This window comes from Lampris incognitus, chromosome 11, assembly GCF_029633865.1.
Source record: "Lampris incognitus isolate fLamInc1 chromosome 11, fLamInc1.hap2, whole genome shotgun sequence".
Lineage (NCBI taxonomy): Eukaryota > Metazoa > Chordata > Actinopteri > Lampriformes > Lampridae > Lampris > Lampris incognitus.
The window spans coordinates 14,791,049-14,811,241 of record NC_079221.1 but is presented as its reverse complement, the minus strand read 5'-3'; the positions used below and the strand labels follow the sequence as shown (position 1 = coordinate 14,811,241).

The 20,193-nt window shown below is 44.8% G+C and overlaps 1 protein-coding gene across 1 annotated transcript in view; it reads right to left on the bottom strand.

Moving 5' to 3' along the window:
- itgbl1 (integrin, beta-like 1) overlaps positions 1–17,453 on the bottom strand; it is an 85,145-nt gene extending 67,692 nt beyond the window's left edge. Inside the window, exons 1-2 of the mRNA XM_056289648.1 lie at positions 17,232–17,453; positions 2,027–2,229 (exon numbers count right to left, since the gene is read on the bottom strand). Coding sequence (XP_056145623.1) covers positions 2,027–2,229; positions 17,232–17,323 — 295 coding nt within the window. The 5' untranslated portion in view covers positions 17,324–17,453. The remainder of the gene's footprint in view (positions 1–2,026; positions 2,230–17,231) is intronic.
- Positions 17,454–20,193: the final 2,740 nt, after the last annotated feature.

Genomic DNA, 20,193 nt, shown 5'->3' with positions numbered 1-20,193 from the left:
ACGTTTCCAATGACTATGTTTTCTTTTTCTGCTAATTGTAATAATGGAAACCCATGATAGAAATTTTATTCTTTTGATACACGCTTTCTTAGTCCATGCAGTTTTTCATCTGTGGCAAATTAAATGGGAAGTTTGGATCCTATTTAGTAATCACTTTGTCATTAAAATACATTTCATATGTTTAGTAGAGACGAGACATGGGGCAGCTAATCCATGTTTAAATGATTTGAGAATAAAATGATGCTACAGCCATGATGCAGATATCACTTCCTCTTTCTCTTACAGCCAAACCTAACAGCCTTTGAATGGGAAGAAAAATCAATTATTTTTCTGCATGCTCAGATACAGAATGGGTTCCCTCTCCTGAATGCTTCTGTTTTTAATTTTTAATTTTACCAATGAGGTAATGTCAGCTAGCTGATACCGCACATTCATGACTGCAGATGATGTGGGCCAGAGAACAGCTATGACAGGAAGCATCGGGACGGACGTTCTCAGAAACAGTAACATACATTATGCTACACTAGGTAGGATCCATCTTAACAGAAATGTATCATGAGGGTATAACTGATAGTAAGATATTTGAATATTGACATGGGACTTAGTCAGAGGCAGGTGATCTTTTGACACTCTTCCCATTGAGTTGAGATGCTGATGGATCCAGTATCACATATTTGGCCCATATATATCTAAATGTCACACCATCTAACAGGTATATACAGTAACACACCTGCTGGCATCAATCAGGCTAAAGAACAGAGTCTTATTTCCTGTAAAGATGAGACAGATGTCAACTCTCAACTCCTTTGTGTTTTTAACCTGTGCGAGGCTCTATTTCTGCTCTGTTGGCTCTATTTTTTGTGACTTTTTTGCATTTGTGCTTTTTCTGAGGGTGACCCGGAGTCTGCAGCAGCAACTGAAGAAGGGTATTTCTCTGGGGACGGGTTGTTTCTGAGGGTGATGTGCAGTCAGCCTCAGTCACATTACGGGCTGGTGAGGATGAACATCCCAACAACTCAAAAAATGTCAGCCAACCAGACAAGTTTGAAAGCTGCAGCACCCAACCAAAACTAATGGCTGTCTCGCACCAACCGAATCCTCTGAAGTCCTGCCAGATGACATCGAGATGGATCTCTGACTCAGCAGTAAAACAACGCAAAAACCAAGATCACCAAAACCAGGCTTACAAATCCTTTTCAGGAATAATTTTCCAGGACTTTTCAAGGACATTTTCCAGAACTTTCGCTTGGACATCCATGCCAGGCATTGCTAACAGAAGATCATATTATTCGGTATTAACTATCAGTCGAAGTCTCAACAGTCTCTAATGGGCCTGTGTGACTGAGAACACCACCCAAACTTCACGCACTGATGTCACATCACAGCTAAGGATTATGTTTAATAAGCTGACTTGTAGGGTAAAAATACACTTTAATAATCTAACTAGACAATTTTATTTCACCAATTTTCCCACAGATTTGATCAATTCTACCATTAGCCAGGTGTTTACCATGAGTAGAAACCTACTGTATAAATGTCCAGGTTTTCCAGATGGTGTGGGAACCCTGAAAATACCAAAATACCCCACAGTCTTTTCTACTTACTCCAAGAGATGAATGTGAAATTTGACATCCCTGTCATGAAAGGAAAAACTGAGGTGGAATATGATGGTTTCCATTCTTGCACACATTGAACCAAAGAAACAGTTAATATCAGGATCAGCTGCTGAGCCTGTCAGACAACTGGAGATCTGCTGCATCACTTACTGGCCCTCCACCAACATCCAGACGATAGGATTCTCAGCCAGACTGAAACGTGCACAGCCATGTGTATGTACTCATTGGACTGCAGGGACACAGCCAATCCACTGCTGTCTTTTTTTCCCCTCAGGTTATGATTCCAGCAGACAAATTTTTATTACATAAATGACCACTAAGAACTAAGCACTTTGACCAAAGTATATAATTTCACACTAACACCAAGATGTCTGGTTGTTTTTAGTGACACTGTGTGTCACTGTACCCACCGTTGCAGGTTTTCCCATTGTGCGTCTGACAAACCCAGTCATGGCACTCGCAGCGCGGCCCGTAGAACTTGCCCGGGTCGGCAGCCCGGCAGATGCAGACGCCGCAGTCGCACTCCCCCCTCCCACTGCAGATCTTACCATCGGGGGTTCGACAGCGATACAGGGATGATTCTGAGGACAGTCTGCACGCGCCACCCACCTGGCTAGGACGGCGAGAGAGAGAAAGTGAGAGAGACAGACAGACAGACAGATGGAGAGAGAGAGAAAAGTAGCGATCAGAATGCGGATGTGGAAATCCCAGTGGTCAAAGGTCACATGCAGCACCACCTGGGTGAATAACTAGGTCACATATTCCATACATGTCTGTCTGTGTTTTTTTGAAGGGCGTTGGAGTAGTTTTTTTGTTTCAACAGATGTTTGCAAACTCGGAAATTATGGACCGGTTTTAATGGAGAGAGAAAATACTACATATAAACCTGGGTCTTATTTTCACATTTTTTTTTTCTCCATCATACATATCTGTTTTGATGTCATCTAACTCACCGCCGGCATCATTTTGCAGATTTTGGACATGGGACCACTGCTGTACTCAGCTTTACAATGGTGTATTAGGGGACAACTGAACACAAGTGTCAGATATGTTTCATCCAATTCTAAATTTAACCGATCCAGCCATCCCTTATCCAAATCGCTTATCCTGCTCTCAGGGTCATGGGGAAGCTGGAGCCTATCCCAGCAGTCATTGGGTGGCAGGTGGGGAGACACCCTGGACAGGCTGCCAGGCCATCACAGGGCCCACACACACACACACACACACACACACACACACACACACACACACACACACACACACACACACACATTCACACCTAGGGACAATTTAGAATGGCCGATTCACCTGACCTACATGTCTTTGGAATGTGGGAGGAAACAGGAGCACCCAGAGGAAACCCACGCAGACTCGGGGAGAACATGCAAACTCCACACAGAGGACGACCCAGGATGACCCCCAAGGTTAGACTACGCTGGGGCTCAAACCCAGGACCTTCTTGCTGTGAGGCGACTGCGCTAACCACTACGCCAATGTGCCGCCGATTTAACCCAATTATCTATACCAATATTTGGAAGGGGAAACCAAAGTGAAAGTTAAAAGTTATTTATGATCCGAAATGTGCAATATTATCAACGGTGGATGACATTGCTGATCTACCTCCAGGTTCAGCCTGCAGGAATGAGCAGCTTATACTTACCGTAGGTAGTAGTAACCATCCATAAACTAGCTGGCCAGCACAATAGAGAAGTCATAGATAATGGACAGTCATGGGACACAGTCTGCCTGACACACTAGGGGGGTTTGTTGTTTAAAGGACAGGTTTGAGACTTCTATTCACTTGTCCCATAAGACACCATTGTAAAGCTGAGTCCACAGTGGTCTCGTGTCCAAATTCTACTAAATGAAGGCATGATATCCTAACTGATATGTATTCTGATTTCCTGTTAAAATACTTACCTGCAGTACCCACCCCACGCCATTAGCGGAGGTGCGGCGGTAGGGAGGTACGTGATAGGCACTACTTCACTTAGATTCAGACTAGAGGAGAGACCTTAGGAAGACAGGAGTGAGACATTTGGATAGTTTCGATCTGTGATGTTTGAAATGTTTTAAACTTACTTGCGTTGTCACCTCCTGACTAGATCCTTGCTTGTGTTGTATTAACTCTCAGATGTATGTCGCTTTGGATAAAAGTGGCACCCTGGCAGCCTTCAAGCTAAGACAATTGGCACACAATTGTAATTACAGCATAATGATGAAAAAGATCTGACGTTTGATACAGCATACACAATTGCTGTAGCTGCAGAAACTGCTAGCAAGAACACTCAAGACCTACAACCCGAAGTAGTATGTAACTGAGTGAAAGGAAGAGAGACATAACAAAAATAATCAGAAGAGTTTGTGTGGGATGAAAGCGACGGGCTTCCTTTTTAATGCCAAACCTACGTCTCATACACCACAAGACCAACAGGAGTGGCTTTAATTTTTACAAGAACAGAACTCTAAACATTTAACAGAACCATCGACAGTCAAGAGCGACCGCCCCTTCAGGTCGCTACATAGCCCCCATCTGAGGGGTCAGTCATTCTCGACGACCCCATCACCCAACACATAGTCCCCAGGGTGCTGCCACTGGCGAACAGACCGCCTGGTGCTCACAGGAAGCGCAACTGGAGCAGAGTCACACTGATCGGCGTATGGGGTTCTGCTGTCACCCTGCTCCACAACAACAGGCGACACAAGGGGGCAGTATGGGGAGAGTCTATCCTGGTGCAGTACCAACATGCACCCCCAGCCAGGCATGTACACCCGGTACACCACCTCAGACAGCGGGCCCACGACCGACCTTGCCAGGCCCCTGCCAGTGTCTGCGAAGCTTGGGGAAATCCCCTTCTTGCAAACAGCACAATACCTTTTCCCCTGGCATGACCACCCGCCCAAGGCACTGTGTGTCGTAGGTCCTCTGCTGCTGCACTCCGGAGTTGGCCTGGGCCCGGCCAGTGTAGTCGTGGACCACCTGCAGGCAATCCCTCGGTCTTCAGAAGTAGTCAATTTCTTTCCCCCAGCAATCTAACAGAGCCGTCGACAGTCAGAGCGACCGCCTCCTCTGGTCAGTACAATACTTACCAGAAACAGAGAGAATGCTGCCGATGTCACGGGAAACAGCAGTGCAGCCGAGTGCAAGTTTAAAGATACAAAGTGTCACTGTTGTAGAAAATTATGGCAAATCGCTAAAGCTTACCATAAGCAAAACACTGCGTGCGCCAGTGAAAATAAAGCACCCCGTGCGGAGCGCAGCAGCGTGCGACAGAGAGCAGACGACGGTGACAACAGTTCTGAACCAGAGGAAGCGCTCACGTTAGCCTGCATGAAAACAGGAATGACAAGAGAGAGTGACGCCTTTCGAAATGAATATTGAAGTGCATTAGAAAGCAGTGGACTTCGGAAATTGATACGGGATGCAGCGTGCGCATAATGAACGAGAGTAAGTTCAATGAGACGTGGGAAGAAAATCAACGCCCAAATATAAAACAAACCAAACTCTCACGGAAGTCATACACTGGTGAGAAAAGTAGTGCAGTAGGTGTGGCAGAAGGTGAAAGGTGCGGGTCCCGGTTTACTAGGAAGAGGGTACGTGGTTGGAGGCCATGAAGCTGAAGCTGAAGTGGGATGAAATTAAAAACATAAGAACAGAGGTAAAGACGCTACAGGATGTGCTCATTAAAAATGAGCAAATTTTCAAAAAAGAACTAGCCATGAAAGCAACGACTCGGGTGTCTGCCGAAGCCTGCCCCAAATTCCATCATCCTCCCGCTTTGTTCCACACGCCATGAGGGCCAAGATGGAAGAAGAGCCAAGATGGAAGAAGAGCCAGGTGGAAGAAGAGCTACACAGGCTTTTGAATGAGGGCATAATATATATTATCACCAGCTAGCTAACCTTAATACGTCCTCTCGGCTCATGCTCCGCTGCGACGACACAGTCTGTCATGTCATGTCGGGGTTCTGTCTTGTTCCTTTTAGGGCTCTCCCAAGTACCATTTTTGGGCTCCGAAGCTTCGGTAGTAATCCACAGCGAATACTCGGAGTAATGATCACGGATGTGTAGACTCGCTAGCCAGTCGACTGGTTAACGTAGTCGCACGTGGTGCGGGAGACGCGGGTTCGCATAACGTTGTCTTCTTCCTTCCACGCTACAAATTGGAACTGACTCGCATGAAGCCTCAAATCCACTGCGCCACCCAGTGGTTGAAGTATGCCATCATACAATTACATGGCTCACTGGCATGCAAAGACTGGGACATTTTTCAAGGCGATCTGGATAACAGAGTATCTCTTATCACTGACTATATCAAATTCTGCATCCCCACCACAATACCCACAAAAACTTTTATAAAATATCCTAACTCCATGACCTGGAATACCTTCCATATTAATCTCAGCCTGAAAGAAAAGCAGAAGGCATTTCAGTGCAGGGACTGGGCTTCCCTTAAAGCAATTAACAGACAGATCAAGAATGACATTAAGGCCAAACTCAAATATAAAGACAGATTGGAGCAGGAGTTTAGCAACATGAGCACAAAACAAGCCTTTCATGAAATAAGAACACTAACTGATCATAAACCAATTCAAGATCATTCCACAATCACAGACCCCACCACCTTTGCCAACACTCGGAACGCCTTCTGCTCAGTGCCCTCCCCTCTCATGAGCCTACTCCTACCCTTCTCAATGTAGGATGTCTGAAAGCAGCTGGTCAGGTGCAAACCTGGCAAGGCACCAGGGCCAGATGACAATCCTGGCTAGGGTGCTCAAGCGCCGTGCCATGGAGCTCTCCCCCATCCTCTACTCTATTTCTGGGAATCCTATAGGACAACATCAATTCCCACCCTCTGGAAAATATCCACCATTATACCGGTACCCAAAAAACCCTGCCCCTCTCAACATAACCACGACCGACCGATCGCAGTCATCCCAATAGCCATGAAATGCCTGGAAAAACTGATCCTGTGCACCATCCTACCAGCTGTCAGCCCACAACTGGACCCATAGCACTTTTCCTACAGGGCCAAATGGGGTACAGATGTTGCTGTGGCATTTCTCTTCCACTCCCTCATCCAACATCTGGAATCACCTGGCAACTTTGCTTCAATTCTTTTCATCGACTCCAGCTCTGCCTTCAATACAATTCAACAACTCCAGATAATCAAGAAACTCCACCACCTCAACCTCCCTCCACTCCTCATCTACTGGATCTACAACGTCCTTGGCAACAGACCATAAGAATAGGCACAGTAACATCATCAACCAACATCACCAACACAGGGCTGTGTCCCCGGTCCTTTACTACATGCTCTATACAAATGACTGCATCAGCCCTTTACCCATCACCACTCACTTCAAATACTGCCATAACGGGACTACTTAATGATAATAACTCGATCACAGCCTATCAACACTCCATTTCTCATTTTACACAATGGTGCACAGACAACTACCTCCAACTGAAAGAGGAAAACACAAAAGAAATGGCCATTAACATACCAAACACACCCCTCACTGCACTGAACCCCATCTCCACCCACGGCAAGAAAATAAAACATGTTAAATACTTCAAACATCTTGGACTCACTTTAGACAGTACACTCAGCTTCGAGCAACACATCACTGATATCCATAAACAATCCCAACAGAGACTCCCCGTCATCCACAAAATCGGAGCACTTTCTGTTGCCCCCCACCTCCTGTTGATACTTTATAAAAGCATAATGCAACCTATCCTGGATGGCACGGTGGCACAGTGGTTAGTGTGGTCGCCTCACAGCAAGAAGGTCCTGGGTTTGAGCCCCGGGGTAGTCCAACCTTGAGGGTCATCCTGGGTTGTCCTCTGTGTGAAGTTTGTATGTTCTCCCCGTGTCTGCGTGGGTTTCCTCTGGGTGCTCGGTGCTCCAAAGACATGTAGGTCAGGTGAATCAGCCGTAGTAAATTGTCCCTAGGTGTGATTGTGTGTGTGTGTGTGTGTGTGTGTGTGGGCCCTGTGATGGCCTGGTGTCTCCCCACCTGCGGGGATGCTGGAGCCTATCCTGACTGCTAGGATAGGCTCCAGCATCCCCGTGACCCTGAGAGCAGAATAAGCAGTTTGGATAATGGATGGATGGACAACCCACACTGTTCCCCCTGTTTCTATACCATGATGACCTCTCCAACAAAAGCAAATTTACCAGGATCACACATGTTGCCTCCGAGATCATCCAGTCCCCTACACCCAACCTCTCAGACATGAACAACAGAGCCATCACATGCCTTGCAAGTTCAAGTTCAACTTTATTTCCATGTGTATTTAGAATACAATGAAATTCTTGTGCCTTGGCTCTCTCTGCCTTAACACAAGGGACACAAGGACAAAGAACACAAGGACACGGCATCTCAAAAAAAAAAGAAAGAAAACAGACTATGTACACAGTGAATTCATACATTATATACACAATATACAGTACACAATAACACAACAATGTAAGGTGTATATGGGTGCGTCTGTTGTTCAGCAACCTGACTGCCCGTGGAAAGAAACTAATGCTGGGATGGGTGGTGTGTGATTTGATGCTCCGGTAGCATTTTTTAGATGGAAGGAGTGAGAACAGAACATGAGGGGGGTGGCGGGTGTCCTTAATGATGTTTTGGGCTTTCCTTTTGCAGCGAGTGGTATAAATATTGTGAAGTAGTGGTGGTTCCATGCCAGTGATTTTTGCTACTGTCATTGCAGTCATTTGAAGCAGTCTGCAGCCCTTAGCTGTCAGGTTGCCAAACCACACTGTGACACAGCGTGTCAAGACACTCTCCATGGTACTGCCATAAAAGTTCATAAGAGTTTTCGTACGCATACCAGAACTCTTGAGACACCTCAGAAAATACAACCTCTGCTGTGCTTTCTTGAGGATGCAATTGGTGTTGAGAGACCATGTGAGGGTGTCTGTGGTATGTAAACCAAGAAATTTAAAACTCTCCATAATTTCAACAGATGACTCCATCCATTACATCCATTATCCAACCTACTTATCCTACTCAAGGTCATGGGGATGTTGGAGCCTATCCCAGCAGTCATTGAGCGGAAGGCAGGGAGACACCCTGGACAGGCTGCCAGTCCATCACAGGGCCCACACACACACACACACACACACACACACACACACACACACACACACACACACACACATTCATACCTAATGACAATTTAGCATGGCCGATTCACCTGACCGCCATGTCTTTGGACTGTGGGAGGAAACCAGAACACCTGGAGGAAACCCACACATACATGGGGAGAACATGCAAACTCCACATAGAGGACGACCCGGGTCGACTCCCAAGGTTGGACTACCGCAGTGTGCGAACCCAGGATCTTCTTGCTATGAGGTGACTACGTTAACCACTGTGCCACCATGCCGCCCAAAACATGACTCATTGGTGGAAATAGGGATGTGATTTCCTCTGTTCTTCCTAAAGTCAACAACGATTTCTTTTGTCTTACTGACATTTAGAGAAAGGTTTTTTTTATCATGGCACCATGTGGTTAAATCTTCCACTTCCCTCCTAAAGGCCCGCTCATCACAGTCACTTATTAGTCCAATCACTGTGGCGTCATCTGTGAATTTAATGACGCTGTTGTCATATTTGGCAACACAGTTGAGTGTAAACAGACTGTACAATAGGGGGCTGAGACAGCAGCCCTGAGGTGCGCCGATCCTAAAAACTAATGTGGATGAGTATGTTTGACCTATTCTCACAGTCTGGGGCCTGGCTCTCAGGAAATCAAATAGCCAGTTACATATAGAGTTGCTCGGACCAAGACCTCTGAGTTTTAACAACAATTTGGATGGTACAATTGTATTAAAAGCAGCGCTGTAAGCAATAAAGAACATTCCAACATAGGTATTTTTATTTTCAAAGTGTGCTAAAGCAGTGTGCAGAGCAAGTGAGATAGCGTCATCTACAGATCCACTGGAACAGTAGGCAAACTGTAAAGGGTCAAGGGTAGCAGGAATGTTCCATTTTGTATATGATTTTACCAATCTGTCCAGATACTTCATAATAACAGAGATCAAAGCAACACGTCAATTATAATTAAGACAAGAGAGAGGTATTTCTTAGGTACAGGCACAATGGTGGTTTTCTTAAAACACAGTGGAACCACACACAATGACGGGGACAGATTAAAAGTGTCAGTAAAAACCTGAGAAAGCTGAGCGTAATGTGCCTTGAGGACACTGGAAGGGGTGCCGTCAGGGCCAGCAGCTTTACGAGCTTTAACCGTTTTTAAAAGTTTTACTGGCATCAGCCCCTGTCACCTGTAGATCAAGTTCATCGGGTGAGCACTGTGCTGCTGTGACTGGGTCCAAGTTGTGTGGTTCAGAGCGGGAATAAAAGTGGTTAAGCTCACCCAGGAGAGAGGCAGAGGTGTTGATAGCCACACTGGGTTTAGATTTATAGTCCGTAATCACCTGCAGCCCCCCCCCCCACATGTGCCATGAGTCACAGCCACTGTAATCATTTTCCAGTTTGTCCCTACATTGTCTTTTAGCGGCTTTGATGGCTCGCCTTAAGTCATACCTGGATTTTTTTTGTAGCATTCTTTGCCCCCCCCCCCAATTTAAAAGCAGTGGTATGCCCCCCTCAACCTTGGAGGAATGTTGCTGTTTATCCAGGGCTTCTAGTTGGGGTAGGAGCAAATAGTCCGTACTGGGATGCAGTTATCCACACAGAACCTAACATAGCCAGTGACCGATTCAACATACTCATCCAAAACATCCAAATTCGAGGCTGAATCCTTAAAGGTTGATCAGTCTGTTGATTCAAAACATCCCTGAAGTTTGGATTTGTGTTCTGTAGTCCAGCACTGCACTGTCCTCACAGTGGGCTGCACACATTTTCTGCTTGTAGGCAGGGAGCAAGCGCACTGACAGGTGGTTGGTTGTGACCAACGTGAGGTCATGGGATAGACCTGTAAGCTGCCTTGACCAGGCAATAACAGTGATCGAGAGTCTTATTGCCTCTGGTGGGCAGGTGACATGTTAGTAAAGTTTTGGAAGCACAGATTTCAGGTTACAGTGGTTAAAGTCCCCCGCCACAATTGAAATGGCCTCAAGGTGCAAGTTATCCCACCTGCTAATGGCTCAATATAGTTTGTCCAGCGCTGCTGCAACAATAGCAGCGCTGCACTCACAATAGTGAATGACACTGATCACCCCCTCAATTTGTATATCACACTACTGCTGTCAGGCCATAGATACAGGACTCTGAAATGGAGAATTGCTCGCTTTGGTAGAAGTTTTGTCCCTCCTGCCATAGCTGCGCTAAACAAACTGCCTTGCTGACTTAGCATAGAGACAGATTTATCTGTGGGTGAGAGTGAATGTTTTGTTTTCATGTGTTTATGAACGTTGTGTTTATCTATCTGAATGTATATCTGTATGTTGCAGTGTGGTTATCTGTATTTTTTGTGCATGTACTGGATGTGAAAACGAATTTCCTGTGGGACAAGTAAGATCTATCTATCTATCTATCTATCTATCTATCTATCTATCTATCTATCTATCTATCTATCTATCTATCTATCTATCTATCTATCTATCTATCTATCTATCTATCTATCTATCTATCTATCTATCTATCTATCTATCTATCTATCTATCTATCTATCTATCTATCTATCTATCTATCTATCTATCTATCTATCTATCTATCTATCTATCTATCTATCTATCTATCTATCTATCTATCTATCTATCTATCTATCTATCTATCTATAGTACGCTGACTGGGCAGCACCCATAGTCTCTGTTTTGAAGCCGGATAGTTCGGTCAGGATATGCAGTAACTACAAATTACAGTAAACAGCACCTCATCACTAGAACAATACCTGATTCCCCGTGTCGAAGACCTTTTCAGTACACAAGATGGAGGGAAACAGTTCCCCAAGCTTGACTTAAGCCACACCTACCAACAAATTTTGATGGATGATAAATCCAAAAAATATCTAACAGTGAACATACACAGAGTCCTATTCACCTACAATAGGCTACCATTTGGCATTTCATTAGCCCCAGCAATCTTTCAAAGAATGACGGAGAGCTTGCTGCAGAGTCTGCCCCAGGTAGCTGTGTATTCGGATGACATTCTACTGACCAGGACAGATGAGAACACTGGACGAAGTACTCTGAAGACTGAAAGAAGCTGGCCTGCGACTCCATGGACATAAGTGCGCATTCCTACAAGAAGAAGTTTAGTACATCAGTCGATGCTGAAGGCTTACACCCAGTAGAGCATTGTTTCCCAACCCAGTCCTCAAGGAACACCTATCCTGCAGATTTTCTTTGCAACCCTGAATAGGTATCTGTTTGTAGTTATTCAACCAATCAGCAATGAATTATGTCAGATGTTGAACACCTTGCATAATTAAGTGCTGTGAGATGATTGGTTGAGTAAGTACAAGCAGGGCTACCTATGCAGGGTTAAAATGAAAATCTGCAGGATAGGTGTTCCTTGAGGACTGGGTTGGGAAATGCTGCAGTAGAGCGCAAGGTGAGAGCCATATAGGAAGCCCCATCCCCAACCACAGTGACCAGGATGAAAGCAAATCTGGGCTTGTTGAATTACTCAACAAATTCCAGCCTAACCTTACCTCAAACCTACTTCTGCTACACCATCTACTGAGGAAAGATGTACCATGGGCCTAGAACAGTGAACAAGAAGAAGTTTTTCAGAAGTCAAAGTAGTTGCTAAATTCAGCCCAAGTTCTAGGTCACTACAGAGCTGACAAAGAATTGGTGCTGGCATGTGATGCCTCACCATATGGAGTTGCTGTCACATGTGATGGAAAACGGAGGTGAGAAGCCATTAGGGCTCATGTCATGCACACTGACACCTGTGGAGAAATGTTACTTGCAGCTTGACAAAGAAGGGTTAGCGATAATGTTCGGGATTAAGCGGTTCCATAAGTACATCTATGGACAGACATTCACAATCAGCACTGACCACAAGCCGTTGATCTCACTCTTTCATGAGAAGAAACCAGTGCCACAGATGGGGTCACCCAGAATGCAGAGGTGGGCAGTCCTCTCCCAAGTGCATGAATGGTGTCTGAAAGGATGGCCAAGAGAGGTAAACCTGTTATACAGTCCTTACAGTCAGAGGAGACTGGAACTGAGTGTGAAGGGCAAATGTATGCTTTGGGGGGCGAGAGTGGTCATTCCCAAGACAGAAAGAAAGGCCATACTGAAAAAACTGCACCATATGTGCTCAGGCATATCAAGAATGAAGGGTCTAGCACTGTCATATGTATGGTGGCTGGAAATGGACATGGAGATTGAACAGGAGGTGCAGTCCTGTCAGTTATGTCAAGCAAACAGGAAGTCTCCAGCCCGGGCACCGCTACACCCGTGGGAGTGGCCTGAATTGCAGTGGAGCAGACTTCACATTGATTATGCAAATCCAAACCTAGGGAAGATGTTCCTGGTCATCGTGGACTCACACTCAAAGAGGGTAGATGTGTATCCAACCAGCACACTGAGTCAAGAAACTATCGAAAAGCTCAGACAGTGCTTCAGCACACATGACTTGCCAGAAATGCTTGTATCCAATAATGGAATATGCTTCAAAAGTTTAAAGCATTCCTAAAGCAGAATGGCATACAGCATGTAACATCTGCTCCCTTCCACCCTTCATCGAACAGCCTGGCAGAAAGAGCAGTGCAAATATTCAAAGAAGGAATGAAAAAGGGGTAGGGGACACCTTGGAGACAAGAATAGCCAGATTCCTGTTTAACTATAGAACTACACCACAAACAACAACTGGCTTGTCATCAGGTGAAATGCTCATGTCCAGGAGATTGCTTTCCACAACGGGTCTGCTGCTGCCAGATGTGGAGACAAAAATTCATCAGAATCAACTCAAGCAGAAAGAACAACATGACACACACAGCAAGTGGTGGAGTTTTTCTCTTGGTGATGACGTATATGTCCAAAATTACAGTCACAGACCAAAGTGGATACCAGCAATCATTGATGAGTGCACTGGACCCGTACTGTATTCAGTACAGATGGGTGATGGACACTCTAAAAAGATACACATTGACCAAGTCAGGAAGTGTCATGTAACAACAATAAGCAACATACCCGCATTTGAGTGGACTACAGAGCCTATCAGCTTACAAAGTCCAGGACACTCATCGGAGGCCTCGCCTGCGGACTCTTTCATCACCACTCCAGTCAGTGAGCGAATGGCCGCTCCTGAAAGAGTTCCTGAACACTCTTCCCACTGACACACCGCCAGATGGGACAGCAGAGGCTCCACCTGCACTACACCGCTCAGTGAGGGCGAGACAGGCTCCTGCTCATCTGAAAGACTTTGTGTGATAGTAGTGAGATCCCTCAAGACACAGCAAAAATACGATCTGGGGCTCACTTGAAAAGAAAGGGAGAAGAAAGAAAGCCACTTTATTTAGTCATTGTATTCTAATAACGAACTGTATTCTTACAATGAATGTGTTCTCTGCATCTAACCCATCCTATTGTATAGGAGCAGTGGGCAGCTGCAGCGCCCGGGGACCAACTGCAGTTCTTCTTTCCATTGCCTTGCTCAGGGGCACAGACAGGAGTATTAACTCTAACATGCATGTCTTTTTGATGGTGGGTGGAAACCAGAGCACCCAGAGGAAACCCACACAGACATGGGGAGAACATGCAAACTCCACACAGAAAGGACCTGCGACAGTGTGGGGTTCAAACCCAGGACCTTCTTGCTGTGTGCTAAGCACTGGGCTGCCTTGCTGCTGTGCCGCCGGAAGGCTGGCAGTCTACCCACCTTCCAAGTTTTTTTTTTTTTGGGGTTCATCGACTTGTTATTAAAAAAAGGGGGGGGTAGACAGCACATGAATATTTAATGCTGAATGCTTGATTTTTGTTCCTGTGCTGAATCCAGGATCAGAATTGACCTTAGGATTTCTTAGTTAATTTCCTTATAGAGTTAAAGAATGACCATTGTGACTACTGCAGTACTCTAAGTAAGGTTAGTTAATGGTGATGTTAAAGATTCTGGTCAGATTTAGCCAAAGGGGAGAGGGATGTGATATCCAATTAAAATACTTACCTGCAATACCACCCCACGTCATACGTGGTATGTCCAGAAGTGATAGGCACTACTTCACTTAGATTCAGGCAAGAAGAGAGACCAAACGAAGACAGGAGTGACACGTTCTGATAGTTTCGATCTGTAATGTTTTAAATGGATGATTAAACAGCGAACCTGCATCCCGGAATGCCTCTTCATTGTAACTCAAGCTAAGTCAACATATGTATGATGGAAAAGAACTACAAAAATAAGACCCAGGTTGTAAAACAAACAGAACCGTCCTTTAGGTGCATGCAGTTATATAGCAGTTCGCCCAGTCTTGAAGAGATCATCGGGGTTCCCTCATTCCTCTCAGTCTCTCAGTGTATTTTCATTTCTTATGAAAAGTCTTCTCAGACGTTCTGTACTTCTTCACTCCCTCATCTGTCCTCCTTCCTTTCATCAGGATCTCTGAAGACTTTTGTTTTTGTTTTGTTTTTGTTTTGTTGTGTATCTCTGAACCATTCAGCTTTGCAGGAAAATCCCACAAAGTCAAGAAACCTCTCTGAATGTTGGTAATTTCATTTGTTGGCACATGAGTCTAAACAAAGAAGGTGTCTCTTCTGCGATGTGCAAGCCGGTCTGCTGACACTTCAGTGCAACACCTTGAGGCAGAAGAACTTTACAATCTGGGAGGAAAAAAGTCGATAATCTCATTTAACATTCGTGTTAAGAGAAAATAATCTTACGGATTAATTCCCACAAAATGAGCATGCAGGTTTTCCTGTTATGTGCCAAAAGTGTGTGTTCCCTCTCTCCACAAAGGCTTCTGTGTTTTTGTTTGGTCCGCATTTGGTCTCGTGTGCACAATGCAGAGGAAAATATGCACACAAAGCTGTGAAAACCTTCATTATATACAGCGGTGTGGTGCAGAGCTCTGTGGTTCAGCACTTTGTTGTGGTGAAAACAACAACAAAAATAAATAAACAAAGATAAGCAAATGACTCAAGCAGAAGCAGCCAGCACCATGCAAGAACACAACTTGTGTACAGGTTGACACCAAAAAAAAAAAAAAGAAGAAGAAAGAAACAGGACTGAAACAAAATGGAGTGTAAAGAAAGTCAGTAACAAATCAAAGTGCATACAATCAAGCCTGCCTTGCTAGCAGCTGCTCACAAACTTTGTTTTTACTCCGACGGCTCTCACTGAGATTTGTTTCATTTGGTAACTCTCTAACATTCCTCTAACATTCCCAGCCCTCTCCGGCTACAGACCGGCTTTCCTGTTTCAAAAATGGCAGAAACATATTTCAAAGAAACCCACAGATCAGGCATTCCTGCCCCTCCTGGTGAGATAAAGTCAGTATGCATTCTGCATTTCAACAGGAGACCGTTCCAGTTGATGTGTATCCCACGCCTGGTATGACTCACACTGTCACACTTGCTTTGCGGATGTAATTAGCAAACACAAAAGGTGGCGACTGTTTAGACCCGCACCTGAAACCATGGTGTCAGACACCTGTAATCACACTGTAACGTTCAATGGCACAGCATGTGTGGGTTTGCCATTATTGTCCAATAAACACAAGACAGGAAAGCAAACAGGCATGACACAATAACACAGTAACTGTACAGTAACACATAGTAACTGTACAGCAACACAGTAACACATGGTAACTGTACAGTAACACATGGTAACTGCACAGTAACACACAGTAATACATGGTAACTATACAGTAACACACAGTAACACAGTAACTATACAGTAACACATAGTAACTGTACAGTAACACACAGTAACACAGTGACTGTACAGTAGCACACAGTAACTGTACAGGCACGGTGCACCTGTTCAGTGTAAACACCTCTTCCGTTTCTGAAAACACACAACAGATTTACAATCTTATTGGCTTGCGTGCCGCCATAAAAGGCCAAGACACAGATATGATGAGATGAGATACATGTTTATTCATCCTGGTTAGTACATTATATGTAGAAAGGTGAGACTTAACGTTAATTCCAACTCTTAATGCCTTATAGTTTATTAAAAAGTATTCTGTCTGATTTCACACTTTATTATGTAGGAAACAATGTGACGAATCTGTCAAATGTGTAGAAGCATACTTGGTCAATAAAGCCAATAAAGCCTGATTCTGATTAGCACCAGCGCTGCATAGTTAACACACAGAGATTTTGTTTTGTGCTTGCTGTTGTTAATACAAAAAAAAAGTAATTGTTTCAAAATGGTACTCAACAAATATCTTTTCAAATTGAAAAAAAAGTAATATTTCCCAAACTCCCATTAATGGAAACCAAAATATAAATCTTTCATGCAATGTCTTGGCATGCAGGGACTTGGCATGCGGTGTTATGATGAAAAGCTGCATCGCGAAACCTCACAACAAAGTTTGAAGTGTAGGAGCTCCGAGGTTTCCCTTGTTAAACTGTTAGTAAAACCCTGCAGCCCTCTCTGCCTTCTCCCTGTCTCAACGACCCCAAAGCAAAAAGTGACCTAAAAAACAAAACAAAAATAAAGCTTTGTGTAAACTCACCTCAGCGACTGTAACAAAGAGTCCTCCACCACGGAGAGGAGAATCAGAAGCAATGGAACTAATGTGGACTGTACCAAAGCCTCTGTGTGCATGTTTAAATCCCTCAGAAAGCTCAAGTGAAGCGGCTTGAAGAAATTCCCCAAATTTTTTCTTTCTGTCTAAGCAGACGGTAGGAGAGAGTGAGAGGAAGGAGAGAGGGAAGAGGGGGAGAGGGGGAGAGGGAGAGGAAGATCAGCGGGCTGGCCTGAACTGGCTCAAAGCCTCCGGAGGCCGGCGGTCCGCTCCATACAAGTGCCTTTGATTAGTCATGACTCTCAGACAGAGTCCTGGCTTGAGGAGACCTGCCAAAAAGAAAAGTTTAGTCATCTGCTCAAGTCTTAATTAGAAACAGACTGTTCTCCATATTTTACATCCTCTATTTCTGTACATTCATACCTACAGCATCGGTATATCAATCATATACTTATTTCCCTTGACAGCTATATTCAATTATATACATCTGCAAATCTAATTACACTCACAACCACAAACACAAACACAGACACACATACACACACATGTATATTTGTCCATATTACATTTACGTATTTATACTCAATATACTGCTAAGTACAATAGAAGTTACTGCTGTTTGCACACCGTCCATTTCTCATTGCAGTATCTTCCATCATCGTTATACTTGCATATGTTGTGTATTTCTGATTGTAATTTGTGAGCTCTGTATCTATAACTTGCCTATGTGTTCTCAGGCGGGTGTGACCTTTGCATTTCCCTTCATGAATTAATAAAGTGTCATCTCATCTCATCTCATCTCATCTCTTATCTTTGTTAATCACTTTCTTTCTCTATTTGCTCATAATATATATATTTGGCAAGTTTTTGTGCTCCTCACTTTAGATGTTGTTGACAGACCCTGGCGGCCTGTCCAGGGTGTCTCCCCGCCTGCTGCCCAATGACGGCTGAAATAGGCTCCAGCATCCCCTCGACCCTGAGAGCAGGATAAACGGTTCAGATAATGGATGGATGGATGGATGGATGACAGACCAGATGCTTCAGAAGGGAAGGATGCCCCTTAACCTCAGACCACAACTAGTATTATAGTCATGATGGAAGACAGCTGCACTTGTTTTTCTTTCATAATCTGAAATATCAGACTAGTGTACAACAGAGAATGAATGGTATAGGAGATTACTCCCCAGATTTGATGGAAGTAGTATAAAACAAAGCATATTGGGGATAAAAACATCTATGAAAATGTAATGGGTGAATGAAGAGATGTTAGTCTGTCTGCAGCAGTGTGTGGTATATCTGGCAGTAAATACCAGCAGGCTCATGAACATGAAGATAATGGACAACTTCAGGTGAAGGCGTGACGTCTCGGGCCCACTGCTTTAACTTTGGGAGCTGGTTGTGCTCATAAACACTTACTGGGCTGTCTGTGGTTAGTAGAGGACTGAGTTCTAAAATTTATTAAAAGTGTTATTGTCCTCTCACTAAATGACTTGTTTGTACTGGTAATATGAATATCACCGCTTCCAGTGTGGGAAGATGGCGGCGTGAATTCACGTTTGCAGCGTCCTCACCCAGTACCGGCGTCGGAAGATGGCGGCACAAACTTAGGTTTGCGGCGGCCTTGTTTTGTCTTTGTGTGATGGCTGGGAGAGCTGGCGCTGCATCGGCTGGGAGAGCTGGGCTGCGTCCTGTGGGCCTAGGGATCACGGCCCTGACCGGAGCCCTACAACAAGAGGTAACACCAAGGGCGGTCTGACAGGATGCGGAAGCAGGGCAGGCTAAGCTAACTGCTAGCCCATGCAGACCGGCAGTAACGATAACACGGGCGGCGGTGTGGCGGCGGCCTCGCCTAGCATTGACTGTGTTTTAGTGTCGTCGTGTGGAGTGCGGGGTGGTGTGTTGAAGGTGTCTGGCTGGGGGAGCTGGCATTGGATCGGCTGGGGGAGCCCGGTCTGCTGCATCCGGTGGGCCCAGGGACCCCAGAGCTGTGCCCGAGGAGGAAACACCAAGGGCGGTCTGACAGGATGCGAAAGCGGGGCAGGCTAACCAAAATTCTAGCCCACGCAGACCGGCTGTTCCGACAGTCATCCTGGCTGGCGGTCCTTATCTGGAGAGTTGGATTTTTGGACTGTGTTGGACTGAGTGGACTGTGTTGTTAACTGTTTGTGTGTGTGTGTGTGTGTGTGTGTGTGTGTGTGTGTGTGTGTGTGTGTGTGTGTGTGTGTGTGTGTGTGTGTGTTTTGGCTTTGTTCTCTGTTTTTGTATGTTTTTGGTGGTGTTGTTTTTGGGAAATTTGGATGTGTTTTTGTCTTTAGTGTCACACTGCTGTGGGCTGGGGGAAGCGGCATTTCGTTTCGTTTGTGTGTGCAGGTACATGAAAGAAATTATTATAAATTGTTCCTGATTCCTGATGGAGGGGCTTTGTTTAGCAGAGACATGTGGGGCTGATTGTTCATTGAAAGAACTGCGACATAGCTTTTCTTTACAGTGTGCAAAAGTGGACAAATGTAAAGCTGTGTCACAATTTTACCATCCTTATCTGTAGATGTGTATACTTCATAAGCTGAACACATATTGCTAAGAGGGGGTTCACAATAAACCATGGCGATGCTGTCGTGGTGTCATGTACAATGAATCAACAACTGCCATCATCACACAGTGTTGGTTAAAATCACTGGCACATTCTCATGAAAAGTAGAGCAAAAGTTCATTTTTGATAAGAATGAACCTGTTTCTGGTCTAAATGCCACATGCTTTTCATTAAAGCAAAGTTCGTCTCTGATCACTTGCACAAGGAATGTGAGTAAACAGGTTTTAAAACAAAGATGTGTTGGATCTGATTCTGATCACAGCCAGTTGTAAATCTTATTATAGTCGGGAAAAAAGTATAAATACAGTTTCCTTTGCTGTTCTTTTCCATTATTTGGATAATCATGTATCCTGGTAGGCT